Genomic DNA, 16,628 nt, shown 5'->3' on the forward strand with positions numbered 1-16,628 from the left:
TATGACACGTGTGCTATCCAAGTTCCTCCCTAGCACCTGTGAGGGGTGCAAAGATGAAAGAAAGACAAACTCTCTGCTCAAAGATTTGGGATCTCACAGTAGAGACAAGATATAAAAGTAACTCAAAATAATTTTCTGAAAGTTTTTCCTGTTCACACCCGCTGTTTGTGTGTGTGTGTGTGTGTGTGTGTGTGTGTGTGTGTGTGTGTGCATGCAGCTCACTAGCTTCTCTCCATCTCCAGGGTCTGGAGAAATGTCTTTATTGTTCTCCCAGACCACTTCCTCATTACATAGACCATCGTGTTTATCATGATAATTTATAATTTTCTATTTATTCTTCTCTCTCAACTGATTTTAAAAAAACAACAAAAAACAAAACAAAACAAAACAAAACAAAACCCCTGGAGGACAGAGAGTGAATCTCACTAAATCTCCTGTCCATGTTCCTAGGAGCCATCAGTACACCTGGAACATAAGGAACATGGTAAGTGCTTTTAATATATTGAATCACGTCTGGAAAAGAATGAAGACAGATGAAAGAAGATATTTTACACGAAGAAGACACTGGCTATTATGTCTGGAAACAGTGATCTGGCCTTTCCCTCTGTGTTTCTGGGCCTCAGTTTCCTACCAATTCTAGAAGAGAGTTGCATTGGGTGACTTTTTTTTTTTTTCTTTTTCCTAAATGAAAAATTCTCTTTTAAATAATGCTGAGAGTAAGGCAGGCAGTAAACGCCCTGGCCACTAGCCTCAACTTAAACACCCGCCTAGGTTTCACAGTCATACAAAAATAATTTCCTGAATGTTGAGTGTCAGAAATGATTGCTGCAAAACACGCTCTCGATGTTGGCTGGCTTCGTTGACAAAAGTGACTTCCCACGCCTGGCCCACAGAGGGCATCCCTGCGCATTGATATGTAGACCAGGCGAATGCAGCTGCTGGAAGCCTCCTCCGTCCGCTCCTTTTTTCCCTAAGCCTTCGTCTCTCTGCCCCCAACCCCCCTTCGCGTGGAATCTTTGCCTGATCCAGTTCGTTTCCCTCCGGTCTCCACATTTTCCCTTCCAGCTCTGCACTTCTCCGGATCAATGGATAGTACGGTTCCAACTCCCAGCTCACACACCGCTGGCGGACACCCCAGTAACAAGTGAGAGCGCTCCACCCCGCAGCCCCCCGCCTCTCCTCCTTTGGTCCCCTAGCTCTTGGAAGCAAAACCAACAGCATCACCATCTCTCGCGCGGATTTTCCTCTTCAACTTGACCCAACCGACGACATGGAACCAGCCTCAACCTTTTAATGCACAACCCAGCCACAGGATTGCTTTCCCTCTCCTCTCGGTCCCTCCTGGATATTCTGTTTATTGATGACTTGCAAGCCCCGCTGAGAGCTGTCTTCCCTTCTCTTGCTCCCTCCCTCTCCTTGAGTTACTTTACCCGGGCTCGGAATCTCTTGGACCGAATGGAACTTTTTGCTGCCTCTTTTGGCTGCTGATTCCGTCAGTGGACAAGGAAAAAGGCTTCGGAGGCAGAAGAGGCACAGGGGAGGTGGAGAAAGAGGTGGAGGAAGAGGACGAGGAGGAGGAGGAGGAAGCCGAAGGGGCTTGGCGCGTGTGTGTGCATGTGTACATGCGTGTGTGAGTGCATGTGTGTGAGTGCCGCCGCTGCCCAGGACCCCCGGCCCCGAAGGTGTTGGCTGAAATATGGAGAATAGTCTTGGATGTGTTTGGGTACCCAAGCTGGCTTTTGTACTCTTCGGAGCTTCCCTGCTCAGCGCGCATCTTCAAGTCACCGGTAAGAGGTTCTTTTCTTTCTTCTCGTCGCTCGCCCACCCTCTTACCCCTTTTCCCTTCTCATTTCAATTGGCGAGAGTGCAATTAGGGTGGTGGTAAAATAAAAAGATATTCGGCGCTTGCTCTGTTCCCCATTTCCTCACAGATGATAAAAGAGAGAAGACTTTTTCCCCCCTTGGGGGCGGAGGATGTTGGTGGCGGGGGAGAGGGGCGCCTCTTCGCTCTTTTAAAATCTAGTGCTTCTTGCATCTTTGCTTTTGCAAATACTTGGCCGTGGTTTGGAGAGCGGTCCGTGGTTTGGGACAGGTGATGGGGATGTCGTTGAAAGGAACTGGGCTGGATCCTTAAAACCTTAGAAACCTACGAAGGGGAGAGCGAATTGGGGAACAGGAGCAGCGGAGGAGGACATAGAGGGGTCTTTGAGGAAGTCTGTGCGGGATGTAGCTGGTGGGACTGAGTCGTTTGTATGTGAATATATGCGCCTGCTGGTTTGGATTTTTGGACCTGCTGATTGAGAATCTGAAAAGGGACAGCTAATATGTTTGGGTAATTCGGAGGAGGGGACATTGATACCCAAGGAAGCGCAGAGTTGTCAGGAGGGAGGGAGGTACGTTTTATGTTATTTTATTTTTTATTTTATTTTTAACGGTGAATGCAGTTCTTAATCTAAGTCTCCAAATATCTCCAGGACACCTCCAAACTCCAAATGATTGATATTCCGGTGAGCCAGCCCCTGGCTCTGGCACTTGGCAAACGCAGTTTCTAATTGAAAATGGCAAAACTGTTTGGCAATTAGATTTGAGCTAAAGCCGGAGAAAGAGGGATCTGAAGGCTGCTCCAGGCTGCTGCAGTCTTCGAATACAGAGCTGGGGCTTCGGCGGCCAAAAGAATAAAAGAGAGCGAAGCGACACATTATAAGGTTCACTCATTTTGCGGAACTTCATCACAAGTAGACCGGCGCTGAGGTACCGAGCAGGCCTAGTGGGGCAGAGAGCCGCTGACTGAGCATTCAAATCCCTTAGGAAACGACCTTTTCCCATACCCACAGGAAAAGAAGGTGCAGGAAGGGACCAGACTTTAGGTAGGAGCGCCTCAACCTGAGCCTTGAAAATTACCAGGGAACAGAATTAAATATCCGCGACCAAAGTCCCCAGCCTCCCTGGAGTCCTAAGCTCAGGCTTTCTTGTCCCTGCTATGTGCTGCGTGGCCAAGGGCTGCGAACGCGAGCAGAGAATGCGCCTCTTCATGGTTGCTAGGGACGGAGGCAGTCAAGCGCCCGGCCAGCCCGAAGCTTCCCAAAGCCTGGCCCGGCCACAAGCGGGCAGGAATCCCTATGCGTGCACGAGCTCTCCACTCCTCGTCCTCGTTCGGCCAGAAAAAGCGAGCGAGCGTGAGATTGTGGAGATTGTGTGTGTGTGTGTGTGTGTGTGTGTGTGTGTGTGTGTATGCGCACGCGCCTGGGGTGCTCGGGTACCCGCATCTGCGCGCTCTTATGCCCGCGATCCCTCCTCCCGGGCTTCTCTCTCCCAGAGCTTTGTCCTCTGCAATTACTGCTGCAGAAGGTGGGCCGGGGCGGGGGTTGGGGGGCTTGCCATCCTCACTGTAATGAATAGGTGTCTATAAAAAATATCCTCCTTGGGACTTGCAGACGCTGAGGCTAGGAAGAGAACTCTCCTTCTATACAGAAAATTTGCTTGCGCTCTTTCTGGCAGGTTGGCAGGTTGGAAGGCCAACAACAGGAGAGGGGAAGTTCAGAGGGGGCATCCCTTGCTGGGTAGGAGTCTGCAAAACCAAAGGGGGCTGAAGGCCTGAAATGCCCTGGCTAAAATTAATGCATTGCGCAAGGTGTATAAAAATGGACAATGTCCATTACGCGACAGTATTTTAAAGCCATTTCCCAAGTGACTTTTGTCTGGCAAACGTTGGGGATAGATGAATGGAGGTGGATTTAATATGTCTTATTAATCTCCAAATTAATTGAATATCCCCCTCCCACTTAAGTTTCTTGTCTAGAGAGTTATCACTATTTATCTCTATTCTATTCTTCACCTTAAAAATTTCTCTTCATATATAAACTCGTGCTTGAAAAGCAGATGAAAATATACATATACAAGGAATATGCCCATGGATAGGCTTGTCCATCTTTACCTTTAAACTTCTCTGCACTTCTAAATTCATTTCTGTTAGTTGCAATTGAATTGTGGTGGCCTTTTCACAGGTCCCAGGACAGGGGATGGTGCACATTAGAGATATGGCTACTTCAAATCACACTGGTCATCTTTGCTCATTTATCTGAGTATCATCTTTTTTCTTATTGATAAATTCCACACTTTGGGAACATGGCAGGAATTGGTGAAAAAGAAAGCATAGTTCACTCTAAGAAAGGACCAGTAGGAGGTGCCCTTAAAAAGGCCAAACCTCTAGTTTACCAGCAGTGAAATTCCCATTCAGCAGGGTGTTTTAAAGACTTTGTTGATTGGTAACAAAGGATTATGGAGACTTGCACAAAGCACTGGGTCCTTTCCCCCTTTCTAGGTAAAGTCTGAACTGCTGCAGATTTGTACACGATTATTATGACACAACTAAGGACATCCCGAGCACTGGCAGCATAGGGTGAGGACTTGATGCTGAGGGAGGAGGACAGTGGCTTTTTAGCAGGCTCTTGTAAAATGCCATCTTCTATATTTGGCATGAGTCCCAGGCAGAGACATCAAGTCTCAGAATCTCAGGTAAGATGGGAATTATAGATGATAGATGTTAATGAATAAAATAGGAGGTATACCCATTAATTAATTAATTCTTTATGTACGTTTGGATTATATTCTATTGAAAACAGTCTGTAAATTTATGTAGTCTGGACTTCATGGGGTGAGGCTTGCCCCATCTACCCCCTTTTTTATTCCCCCAACCAAAGCAGGTCACTTCCCCCATCTGGGTGTGCTGTTGAGTGGAGGAAGCGTGGTAGGACCTGAGTGCCCCTAGGCAGGCCAGCAGTCCACTCCTCTGTGAGTGCTGCAGTATAAATCACCAGTGACCTGTCACAGTATCCATTTCCCACACAGCAGCAGCTGCCCTCTGAGTTATGAAGCATGTGAAACGTTCGCCACATGTGTTATGTGTGAATATATTAGGCTTTAGTGCATTTGCTTTAATGCTCTTAAAAGCTGGGCTGGCTTGAACTGCTGATAGGCATTTTTTTTTTTTTTTTTCTGGGGAGAGATTTATAACTTCTCAGTGTGTATGACTTACATTTATTCCCTGGCAAGTTAACCTCTCAGCAAACTTCCTTGTTTCCACTGAGAAGGAAGAGCTTCAGTTCTAAATTCTTGAATGGACCTCTGCTGAAACTTCTTCCTGAAGTACATTTCTTTGCAGGCTACGGTATGGTTTTCTAAGCCAGTAGGATGTTTGACAAGAGTTGGTGGGTGGGGGAAAATTTTCTTTTCTTTTCCTTTTGAGGAGAGGGGATATTTTTGCCTGCTTCTGGAGAGGGAAGAGATGATAGTGCATCTTGTAAGGGAATCCCAACACTCCATTTCTTTGTAGAGTATTTTTTATGAAAAAAGTGTTTCTGCTTCCTGGCTTGCATCTCCTGTTGCATGGGTCTAATGGTCTGGGATTCTTCAAATGCAAGTGGTTTGCTCCTGGGATGTTTCCAGATACACCAAGTCGGGTCATCTAATCTAGTATGACCACTGTCCTTTGGAAACAAGCCCTGAGTTAAATCAAGACTTCCTGGCCAAAATAGTTTTAAGTTTTACTTGGTGCTGCCTGTTGGAAGGCAGAACTGAAGTTTCCGAACTGATAATCTCTTTCTATGACAGAATGTGCCCTAAGATTATACTTAACAAATATTCTCACTATTTCTTAGGAGAATTTGTCATTCTAAACTTCTTCCTCATGCTTTTCCAAGTCAGGATAACTATTAGAAAAGAAAGCAGTTGTTTGTGGGCAATGTCTTAAACTAAAACCCAAACACCTATACATAAAGAGACGATTTCTACCCGCCATGCTTTCTTCTATAAATGTTTAACTTTGGGGTTAATTGCAGTAGCCCTAACTGTGTAAGGACACTTGTGATTGCATTAGTGAATGAGTTCTTGCCTGGCTAGAGCTCTTTCCAGTTTTCGCAGTTCTGGCCCACACTGTTGTCAGAAGCTCACAGCAAATTAGGATCACATTGCTCTGTTTGGGTATTTGTTTCACAACTACCAGCTCTACTGATAAATTTTTGATGGATTAATCTATCTTTGATGATAATCACTTAGATGAACCATATACATAAATTTCACATAAATTTCAGGAAATCTTAGCTTTGCTTGAGTAAAAAGAATAATGACTTAAACCCACTGAGGATTGCTTGATTAATTAACTAAAGATAAAAAGTCACTTGGTTCTGGAAAAATACTGTAATCCCTAAAGTGAAATGGTAAGTACTCTGCACATTTACAATTCATAGAATGTAAACGGCATCTTCTCTTTTATCTTCTCTCTCTTCCTGTTTCATTACGATGCTGCAGAAAAGAGTTTAAGAGTTTCATGAGTTGTCACCGGAGTTATACCTTAATGAATCGTAGCTTGAGATCTCACCAACTCCTGATTGAAGCACACTGAATTAAATATCAACACATGTCCAGTGAAATGTGTAGCAGGCTCCTGTGGCTGGGTGCTTCTCCATGACCTGCCTCTGAAGGACCGCAGCTCCTCTCTAAGCTGTGCAGCATCACTACTGCCTCACTAGAGGTAGTCCAGGGAAGGCTTTCTCACTGGGAAACCAAGTCCCTGATCCACTGGCACTATGTTTGATATGCTGTATAACATTTTGCAAGGTCATAGGACTTTGCAGTAAAAACAAATTTTTAAACTTTCATGAATTTTTTTTTTCCCCCAGTGGAGAGTTAAACTACACTCTGAAAATAGCTAAATAGTACTGTTAACCTAGGAGACTCAAACCTGTGGCCTTTTGGTGAGTATTATTGCAGTTCTAAAGCTCACACATTTTAAGTAGAGACAGAAGTGAGTACTACAGGGTAATAGTTTATACTGAGGGAGACATGCCTTTTGTTCACAAAGGTGTGACCAAGGTGGAATAACAGACCTTTAATTCTTCAAAGTTACTTTTTTTTTTTTGGAGATCAGAATATTTCTTAATGTCACCATAATATTCATGGCATGGCATGGCATTGCCCTATGTATTTTAGGTAATATTCCTTCAAACAAGATCTCAGATTAAGTGAAAGTTAAACTTGTCAATAAGAAAGGATAAGCAACCCAGATTTTCCCTGCAGGCTAATAAAAAATATGCAAGATAAAAGTACACATTATATATGCCAAATGGGTAAGAGCAAAAATAAAATGCAAATTATTATGCACCTTTATAATTGCAGCACTCAGGTAAATCGCAGCACAATTTAGTACCACACTTTTGCTTCTCCCACACGAGAGTGTTGATTCCTTATCTTACATTTCTCAGGTTCTGCACTGTACTAACGTGAATAAATACAGGTTGGCTGATTGATGATCAAAATTACTATAGTGCTCTGAAGTTCTTTGACAAATTTTCGCCTGAGGTTTAAAAACCAAACCCCTTTAACTCAACTGTTCAGTAAAAATGTTTTCCTTGATAGTTTAGAAATGCCTAAACTACGTCCAGTGGTATGGCCTGGAAATACATAATAATGCGTATGATTGAATATGCCTTCCTTTTCATTATTGATGGTAATTTGCCAATAGTCATACCAGCACATATTGCTTTTTATGAATAGTTCCAAACAACCATATAACTCACAACTCTCATTTCTTGGGGGAAAGTCTCACCAGGAAACACACAAATCATTCTGTATTTATTGATCGTATTTTTCAAGTCTATAGCTAGGGCATGACTTGAGTGGGCGAGTTTCTCTTTTCTGCTAAGTTCCCAAAGCCCAGTGCCTATAAACTGATTCTTAGTTTTGTGAGATGCTTTAACTGAATTTCACAAATCCAAATTCTGTGACTTCTTTCTTGCTTAGTCATTTCACATCTTCCATGTAGGAAGACCTCCAAGATCACTCGCAATGATTACTGTGATAGAACTGAACAGTGGTGTTGCAATCTGGAGATGTCTTCCTTGTCCTTACTCATCCTTTCAATTTAGTTCTTGCCAGAAGGCTATTCTTAAGAGTATCTAGGACAAAAATGTTCCACTGAATTAATTGAATCTTTATGATGTGATCTAATGAAAATACCAACTTAGTGAATTGTGACCTAATAAGAGGTCTTATCAATATAACTTTATTCTATCTAAAATGTTCTTAAAGCTGCATTTACATTTTTATAAGAGAATAGAGGAGTTGAGTAGATGATATAAATACTATATAAATATTATTAACTCATACCATTTGTCTTAGTAACTGAATTTCTTGTTAAGCCCCAACATTTTTAGATTTCACTCATTTCTCTATGGTCTTTTAGAAATACTTCTCCACTCACTTAGCTGTCTTTTAAGGAGTATGTTGGATATGATTTAATGAGTTCTTAATAGATCCATTGCATCGATGTGACTCAGTTATTATATGATGTGATATCATCAGGATGATTTCTGAAGGTACTACATCATTTAGATGATTACTTTTTTCCATGAAATGACCATGGGCTGCTAATTTGTTTAATTAAAAGTTGTATTTTGGATTCATAAAATACATTTTGTCTACTTCCTTATGTCCAGCTGAAACTCTTCCCTATCCTTGTTGGATTTTGGTTTTACTTTATTATTATTATTTTTTGTTTGTTTCTTTTTGTTTTTGTTGTACTTTTGACTTACTAAGAAATAGGAGACCAAATTTTGTTGAGATTGTGTCCAAGGAAAGAGGAGATTCTAAATGTGGACCTGAATCACTTGATAAGAGGAAAATAACCCTAATTCATTCTAACTAATGGGTTTGTAACATTTCTGAAATTTATATCAATTTGCATACCATTTTTTCTTATTAAGTGAGGGTGTGGACTGATCAATTCTAGTTATATTACTGGTTTCAACATTGTATGATTTCTTTAAATTGTGAACTATATATACATACATACATATGATATGTATGTATATGACATATATACATACATATATAAAAACTCATAATAAAAATAATGCAACAAATACCTATGAGCCCACCAGCAGTTTTCTGATGTTTGTGATAATTAATAGCTGTCTACTATACAGTTTTACCACAAATCTTTGCATCTTCAGTATGCTAGTTTGCTTTGCCTATATTTGGTTGTACTAAAAGAGATATAATGACCTGCATTTTTGCTAAGTATTAAGCATTTGAGATACATCTTTATGGATGTGTATACTGCATTTCAACCACTATGTTGTATGATATTCCATGGTAATAATTAACCACAATTTATCCATTTCACTGTTGATGGACTTTGGGAACTCAAAAATTTGTTGTCGGTAGTGCTGCTTTGAATGTTCTTATACATGTTCCCCAGTAAAAATTCGCCATCATGTTTAAGGTGCATACCTAGCAGTAGACTTGCTTAGTCATAGCAAAGACATCTTTAGTTTTATAAAGCAATGACATAGTACATCTATTAAAACCCCCACTAGGAGCATATGAAAGTCCCCTTTGCTTCGTGTCTCCACGAACACTTGGTATTTTCATTTGCTTAATTTGCCTTCATCTGGTGGATGTGAATTAACATCTCATTATGGGTTTAATTTGCATTTCCCTGATTGCTAATAAAATTGAACATTTTTTCCCATAAATTTGTTGGCCATTTGTGATTTCAGCAAGATAATTCTATCATTCTGTTTCATCAATTGAGCATCCATTTGCTTTTTCATGGGAATATTATTGGTGGTTATTTTGTTTCTCCCAGTAAGCTACCTTTTGCCTTCAGGCATTGATGTCCTCAGTAGACTGAACCTGAAGCAAATTGTTACCTAATACTGTATCGTGTTTACTTTAGTCCAGGCTTTACTTGAGCATCTTTCCTAAAGGTACAATGATTTTGATCTAGAAACAAGATCCTTAGTCACTGTAAGATTGGCTATCGATTATACAGGGCAACCCCTACCTTGTCAGTATTTTGACTTACCCTGCTACTTTGTCCATGTAGAGCCTCACTTATAGTGAAGCAGATGCTGGGACACCAGGCTTAATTTAAGGCACGTTATGAATCCCTTGAAAATGATGAAACCAAAGAATGACTGAGTCACAGAATCATAATGATAAACACCAAACCTGAGTTAAAAGTCCTAATCTCACCGTTTGACCTTGGGTACGTTTCCAACACAGTAAAACGCATAGATCTAATATGATTGTTCAATTTGTCGTATATATGACTGTGGGTTTCAGTGAGACACCTCTGCACATGTGCACCCTCCCCCACAACCCCCGCCGTTTTCGTTTGGGTTCATTATCTTTTTACCTACTCCCATGGGGCAGGTTAATGAAGGTCCCTGGATGAAATAAAGCCTTGGATGAGCTTGGAGTGGGCTCTCTAGCGGGTTGCCTTCTGTGCCCACTCATTAGAGATGTGAGTCAAGGCTGTGACATCTAAGCCAACCCCGACACTCAGTCCTCAATCCATTGTTCCCACGTCTTTCCTCAGCCTCATGGGATCCCAGAAGAATATAAATTAGAAAGAAAATCTGCAAAGCTTTCCCTTTCATGTTTAATGTCTGGGCAGAGCTGTTCCCCGCAGGACAATTTCTAGTTATTTTCTCTTGCTGATTTGAGACATCTCCAGGGATTGTTTCTTGACTTTCCCTAGGGAAACTTTTCAGCACCGCATCAGTTTGTGTTGTGAAAAATTTATTTCGCCGTTCATCTTAGATGGTCCTTTTCTAAATGTTCTTCCCTCCACTCCTGTGTCTGGCTCCTGGTTCCTTTTCCCCCTTTTCAGTGACTCTGCCTCTTCTGTGCTGACGCATTGAATAATTCTAGCTATCAATCATGCTTGCCTTCCTCCTTAGTCTTCCCTTAGCCCAGACTATAAATATTTAGTTGATTTAATCCTTCCTCATACCCCTCCAGAAGCTTAATCATGTTTATCTTTCTTACCCGAACTCCCTCTAGTTTGTTTATATCTTTCTGGTAATCAAGGACCCCAAATTTAATGTGCTCTTCTAAGTAAGAACTCTCAAGTCATGCATTATAAAATATAGATTCAGCATAGTTTGTAGCTTGTGGTATAGCCAGCCATACACATTTTGTTTCCTAAAACTTGTGTTCTCATTTTTCAGGTAGGACTTTCAGTGCCTAACATAATCATTGAGGTATTATAAGGATCAAATATGATCAAGTATTCGATTCAAGGTATTAGTTACAGAGCATTTGCCCAGGGTTAGGAGAAGAGAAATGGAAAGTTTGAATGTGTCTCTACCCTCCAAGGGCTCATCTTCAAGTAGAGGTGACAGGTACACACACAGCTAAGTGGGATATAAGGCAGAACAAAGTACTCATTAAAAAAGAATACAAACAAAGTGGGACAGACTGCAGGATACCAACTACAATGTTTATGCATTATATCATTAATATATTAATATTAGCCAGATGGTCTGACAGAGATGATTCTCTCATCCCTGTATCCTGAGATTGATTGAATTACAAAAAAAGGTGTGAAGAGTTGTCAATCATGTTGAAACCAAGCTATAGGTGCAGTAATAATGAGGAAACTGTGGATACCAGTTTTTTCCTGCAGATCTGACTGCCTGTTGTGATAGACACACCCCTTCACTTCCAAGCCCCTTTCCCCTCCTCTGCACTGAGTGTTTCGGGAACTGTGTTAAGGTAGTGAAGGAGCTCAGATCCCACTGAGGTAAACGTACTAATCAAATAAACATTAATTAATCTATGATTTCAAATGACATAAGGCTTTAAAAAAAAAGAAACTATTCCAAGAAAGAGATCCAGAGAACAGACCAAAGAAGATTTCCTGAGGAAGCTGTGGTTGAGTTGATGCCTGAGGATGAGTTAACTCAGTTAAGGAGGGGGTATTGTGGGAGGGGAAGGGGAGAGACAGCCAGGTAAGTAAAGTGGGTGCAAAGGCCCTGTGATGGGAGAAAGGATAGTGAACACGAAGAATATCCACATATCCAGTGCCAGGAGAACTAAGCATGATAGTGTGGAAACACATTACGATCCTCTCACCGACAGTAGCTTCTCATAGTCAATAAATATTTGTTGAATAAATTGAATGAGTTCATATTAAGGAGCTTTCTCTAACAGCATAATCATATAAAAATTTAAGCAAATTATATAGACATCTTTTGCCCTGATTTTCTCATCTGTCAGATGTGAATTTGTGAGCCTATCTATCCTGAATGTTCAGAGTGGAGTCATGTGGACACAGGTGGTGTAGCCTAGGGAGAGAGACTTTCGAACACATAGTGAGGCAAAGCAACACGGCCACAGGCCCCTTCGACTCTGATCTCTGTCACCCAGTAGAGGGAGATAGGCTTTCTGCTGTCTATAGAAGTAGGATCAGCACAGAGACATTTCTTCTTACTGTGGCCTCTTGCAAACTGTGTGCCTGATGGCTCTTGATGAATTAAAAAAGGAAACTAAATCTAAGATTTAGTTTCTAAATCTAGATGATTTTTCTCTTCTATCCTTTCCATTCTTCCATTTTTTTTTTTATATTGCTACTTCATAAGATATGGATCAGTGTTCTCTCTGCCTTCAGATGCTGTTCATTCGGAAGTGGTCGAGTTGCAAATTTTCCATGTCAATGAACCCAGTACCACTCTTCCCACTGAATCTACCATCTGCTGCTGAACTTTGCAGATGAACCAACTCCACAATCCTGTGGTCTTTGGTCATGATGAGAGAGGTAACAGCTAGGTGAAAAAGCCTGCCAGCTAGTGGACTTGATTGAGGCCATAAGCTTACTGGACCTCAACCTTCCCACCTGTAAAATGGACACAAAATCAACTTTCACTTCCCAACTCCAAATGAGAGATAATATCACTCCAGCAGTTAGAGATATAAAATATCTATTCCAGTTACTTAGCACTTAACAAATATTTCATAAATGCTATTGACTATTAGTATGATCTTAATATGGGGTATATTAATCCTGAGGTAGTCTACAAATAAAAAAAATTCACAAGTGTGGGAAGTCAGTCTAGAATCCTCCTCAATTTTATTGTTGTAGTTTTAAAGACTGAGAAATAAAATAAGACAATCAGACTCCAGTGGCAATTTTGAAATCAAGCACATGGTATAGCAGGTTCATGCCTTTGCTGGATTTAGAGGCTAATAGGTCCAGCTAAAAGGTCCTGACACAGCATAATACTGATCAAAGTTGGCAACCCATAACACATCTCCTGTGGATTCAAATCCAAACCATCATCTCTTATTAACTCTCTCCTGGTTAACCATATCCATTTCCTGCACACTTGTCAATCCAGCACCCACTCAGCATGAACACCTAGAAGCTAGTTCTTTGTTCACCTACAGTAATAGGTAGAATTTGTTCCCAGAGTCTTCTCTCTAAAGGAATGTCTCTGATCTTGACTCTATCAATTTTTATCCCCCCAATACAGTTAATTCAGAATCTCTGATGGGGTACCCCAGGTTCAAGGACTTTTTAATCCCTGTAGCTGACTCTAACATGCAGCCAAGTTTCAGAACCACTAGGGTCTCTATATTCAAAGTGTGTTCCTTGGACCTAGATAGAGCATTGGAATCACCTGGGAACTTGCTACAAATGCAGACACTCAGGTCACGACCAGATCTAAGGGATTAAACCCCAGGTGAGTGAGAAGCACTGCCCTAGGAGACTGACGGATCCTTCGCCTCCTCACAGTTTAAGTAGCCATGCACCGTGGAAAAATGCCCCAGCACCCCTCCTGTCCCAGTTAGCTCAAAGCCTCTTCGGAGGACTTGGCCTTCAGGAGCTCGTCTTACAATGGCAAAACTATGCCAACGCCAGAGAGTTTTCCGATTTGAGGTTTAGTAGCGTACATATTTAATGGAGGTCACGACGTGTTTCATTTTCCTTGAGATTAAAAACACTTGAAAATTCTCTTTGGGTGTTCCGTCTGTGTCTTCCCTTCTTTCCTCACCAACACTCGAGATAAGATGATACATTTTAAAAGGTTCTGCCGGTTTTCATTCCATATTTTCCCTTTCTCCACTCTTTTTTCTTAAAAATACTGAGATTCAGGGAACACGAAGCCACCTGACAGGACCCTGGAGGCTTGGGCTCCTCTGCCTGCCCTCCTCTGCAACTCAGGTGCCAACACTGACACACAGGCATGCTCCAAGTGAGACCCTGAGAGGGCCGGCCCTGCACTGAACCCTGCCTTTGCTTTGGGAATGGTCGTCGGGATAAAACGGACCACGTTCTCGTTTGCCTGGGCCTCTGTGGCTGGGGAGGGGAGCGCAACTTATACAGAAGAGTCAAGCTTTATAGGCCAAAAGCTGGCTCGGTGGGAGGGTTTGAAGCCTGTGCTCTGCACAGCCTGGCAGAGAGACAAACTCTAACTGGCATGCTCCAAATCCGAATCTACCAGAAGAGGACGTGGGGGCTCAGCTGTGCTAGCAGAACAATCTGAATGAAAATCACTAGTGTTCCCCCTGGTGAGAGAAGTTTCTGCTCAGCTCATGAACTGTAGGCCCTTTCTGGTCCTGGTAGAAAATGAGTAGGGCTTTGTGAAAGGTTATGTAAGGCTGCTGTCTTTCCCCCCAGAGTTAAATTCTATTTATAGAGGGGTGCGCTGCTTCCAGGGGAAAATGCCTTTTGTGCACTATAGCTCAGGAAAGAGAATTTAATCAATCTTCGGGAAAGAATAAAGTGAAGGCAGGGAAATGAAATCCTAGGCAGAGAGAGTGGGATGCACAGGAAGAAAGGGGATGAGAGAGCATCATTGCTCTGGCCTTGGTTGCTAGAGCAGTTAGGGGGTGACCAGGCATTCCTGCTTACCTGGAACCAAGGTTTGTCCTAGGAAGCAGGACCTACAAAGTTAACAATAGGACAGTCCCAGATAGAATGTATGGTACCTAAATGAGGTACTTATGGTGGGAATGAGGGTGGGAGAATCCTGAGGGCTTTCTGTAAGGCAGTGACACTTGAGGTTTCACAGTTGGTCACAGGGAGAAACAGCTAAGAGTCATAGCAAGTCTCAATAGGAAGGCACTGTCCCAACAATCCAAAGATGGAGATGTAGAAAAAACTTGAACCAGAGCTGTGATACCTGGTCACTGAGGCCTAACCCTCTAATCCTGTGGCAGAGTCACAACTGCCATCCCAAACTGAAGGGGTTTTGTCGGAAGCTGTCCATTTGTAGTTCAGGCTATCTTTTGAAGATGGTAGAATAATGTACTTATCAGTGATATCATGTCTAACATTTTCTTTTGTGCTCTATTGTGCTTAGTAGAGTTTATTAACTTCTTGATTTCCATATAATGATTATTCTCAGGTTTGCATAGAATTTGAAGTTACTCTTGTGCATGAGCCTTACAAAGCTCAGATGAAGATGGAAAATTTCAGAATTTCTGAGCTTTTAGCTACAGAAATTTTTCTTTTCTCTCCACTTCTCCCTTCTTTGTGCCTGATTTTTTTCTTTACATGATACTATTAATACTTTTACTTTCCAGAGTGCTTGTGACGAATTAAAAATCAAGGAAATCCTACAAATACTAAAATGCAGATATTTGAATTCTACAAAATTTACTTTTTCCTTAAGCCCTAGTACTAATGCATCTATGGCATTTGTCAACACACATGTCTGAATATAGTATAAGGTAAAATAAGTGAATAACTACTTACTATACAGTAATTCCAGAGATAGACTCTGTGTTTGTCTTAGAAAAGTCACTCCTGAGAACTTGGGTGAGTCAAAAAGTTAAAATGTTATTTTTGTAGAAGTCAGTGGAAGCCAAGAAAAGACCAGGAGAAAAGAAAGACATCTCAGATGAACATATACTTCAAAGCATTGGTTGGGCACAAAAGGACTTGAGTAGTTGTTTGACATGCATCTCTCATTCTTTTGATGAAGAAACAGGGTTCCAGAGAAGTTAAGTGAGGTCCCAAATCACAAATCTAAGAATGGCACGGTGAAGCATAATTGCATGGAGGGAAGTTCTTGCCCTATCAAGATTTAACTGCAGGACCCTCATGAAGATTCAGGGTCCTTATTCTTAAAATTGTAGAAAAGTTGATGAATAGATGGCATTTTTAAAAATCATTAACCTAAAGATTATTGCAGTCCTGGGAACATAGCACTAAACGATTTCTACTTTAATTCATTCATTCAACAGGTACTTATTAATGTCATATTTTATATATCACATGTCACAGCCCCTAGGGTGGATTTAAAAAGCATACTAGTCAGCTGCCACTGTCCTTTTTGAGTTAACAAAATAATCGAGGAATAGGGCCTAGGCATTTAAATATGGAGAAAAAAAAAAGACAAGTAGACTCAACAGGCAAAATATTATCATATTATTGAGAACCACATGAATAGGGTGCAAATGGAGGAGAGGAAGAGAAGAACAGCTTTGGAAAGGCTTCATGAATGATCAGGGTTGGAGACTGGTGGGCAGGGTAATTGGAGAGGACACACTAGCCTCTTCTCAGGCAGGTAAGGGTGTGTGTGTGTGTGTGTGTGTGTGTGTGTGTGTGTGTGTGATAAGCCTGGGAAGAAAAGAGAGAGGGAAGTGTCAAGGTCATCTGAGAAGTAACTGTGGTAGCATAAATAATGTAATTTTAGAATGAAGAGGCTTTGCCTTCAAGGCTTTTCCTAATAATTTTAGGGAGGTCTCAAAAGGACAAATTGCTCAGTAAAGGACAGATGCCATCATGCACTGCATTTCAAACTCTGAAATCTAGTAGCTGAGAAAGCAAATTT

At 41.5% G+C, this 16,628-nt stretch overlaps 1 protein-coding gene across 1 annotated transcript in view; it reads left to right on the forward strand.

Moving 5' to 3' along the window:
• The first annotated feature begins 1,595 nt into the window (after nt 1-1,595).
• Dcc (DCC netrin 1 receptor) overlaps nt 1,596-16,628 on the forward strand; it is a 1,110,494-nt gene continuing 1,095,461 nt past the window's right edge. Inside the window, exon 1 of the mRNA XM_047526548.1 lies at nt 1,596-1,787. Coding sequence (XP_047382504.1) covers nt 1,697-1,787 — 91 coding nt within the window. The 5' untranslated portion in view covers nt 1,596-1,696. The remainder of the gene's footprint in view (nt 1,788-16,628) is intronic.

This window comes from Sciurus carolinensis, chromosome 15 (genome assembly GCF_902686445.1).
Source record: "Sciurus carolinensis chromosome 15, mSciCar1.2, whole genome shotgun sequence".
Classification (NCBI taxonomy): domain Eukaryota; kingdom Metazoa; phylum Chordata; class Mammalia; order Rodentia; family Sciuridae; genus Sciurus; species Sciurus carolinensis.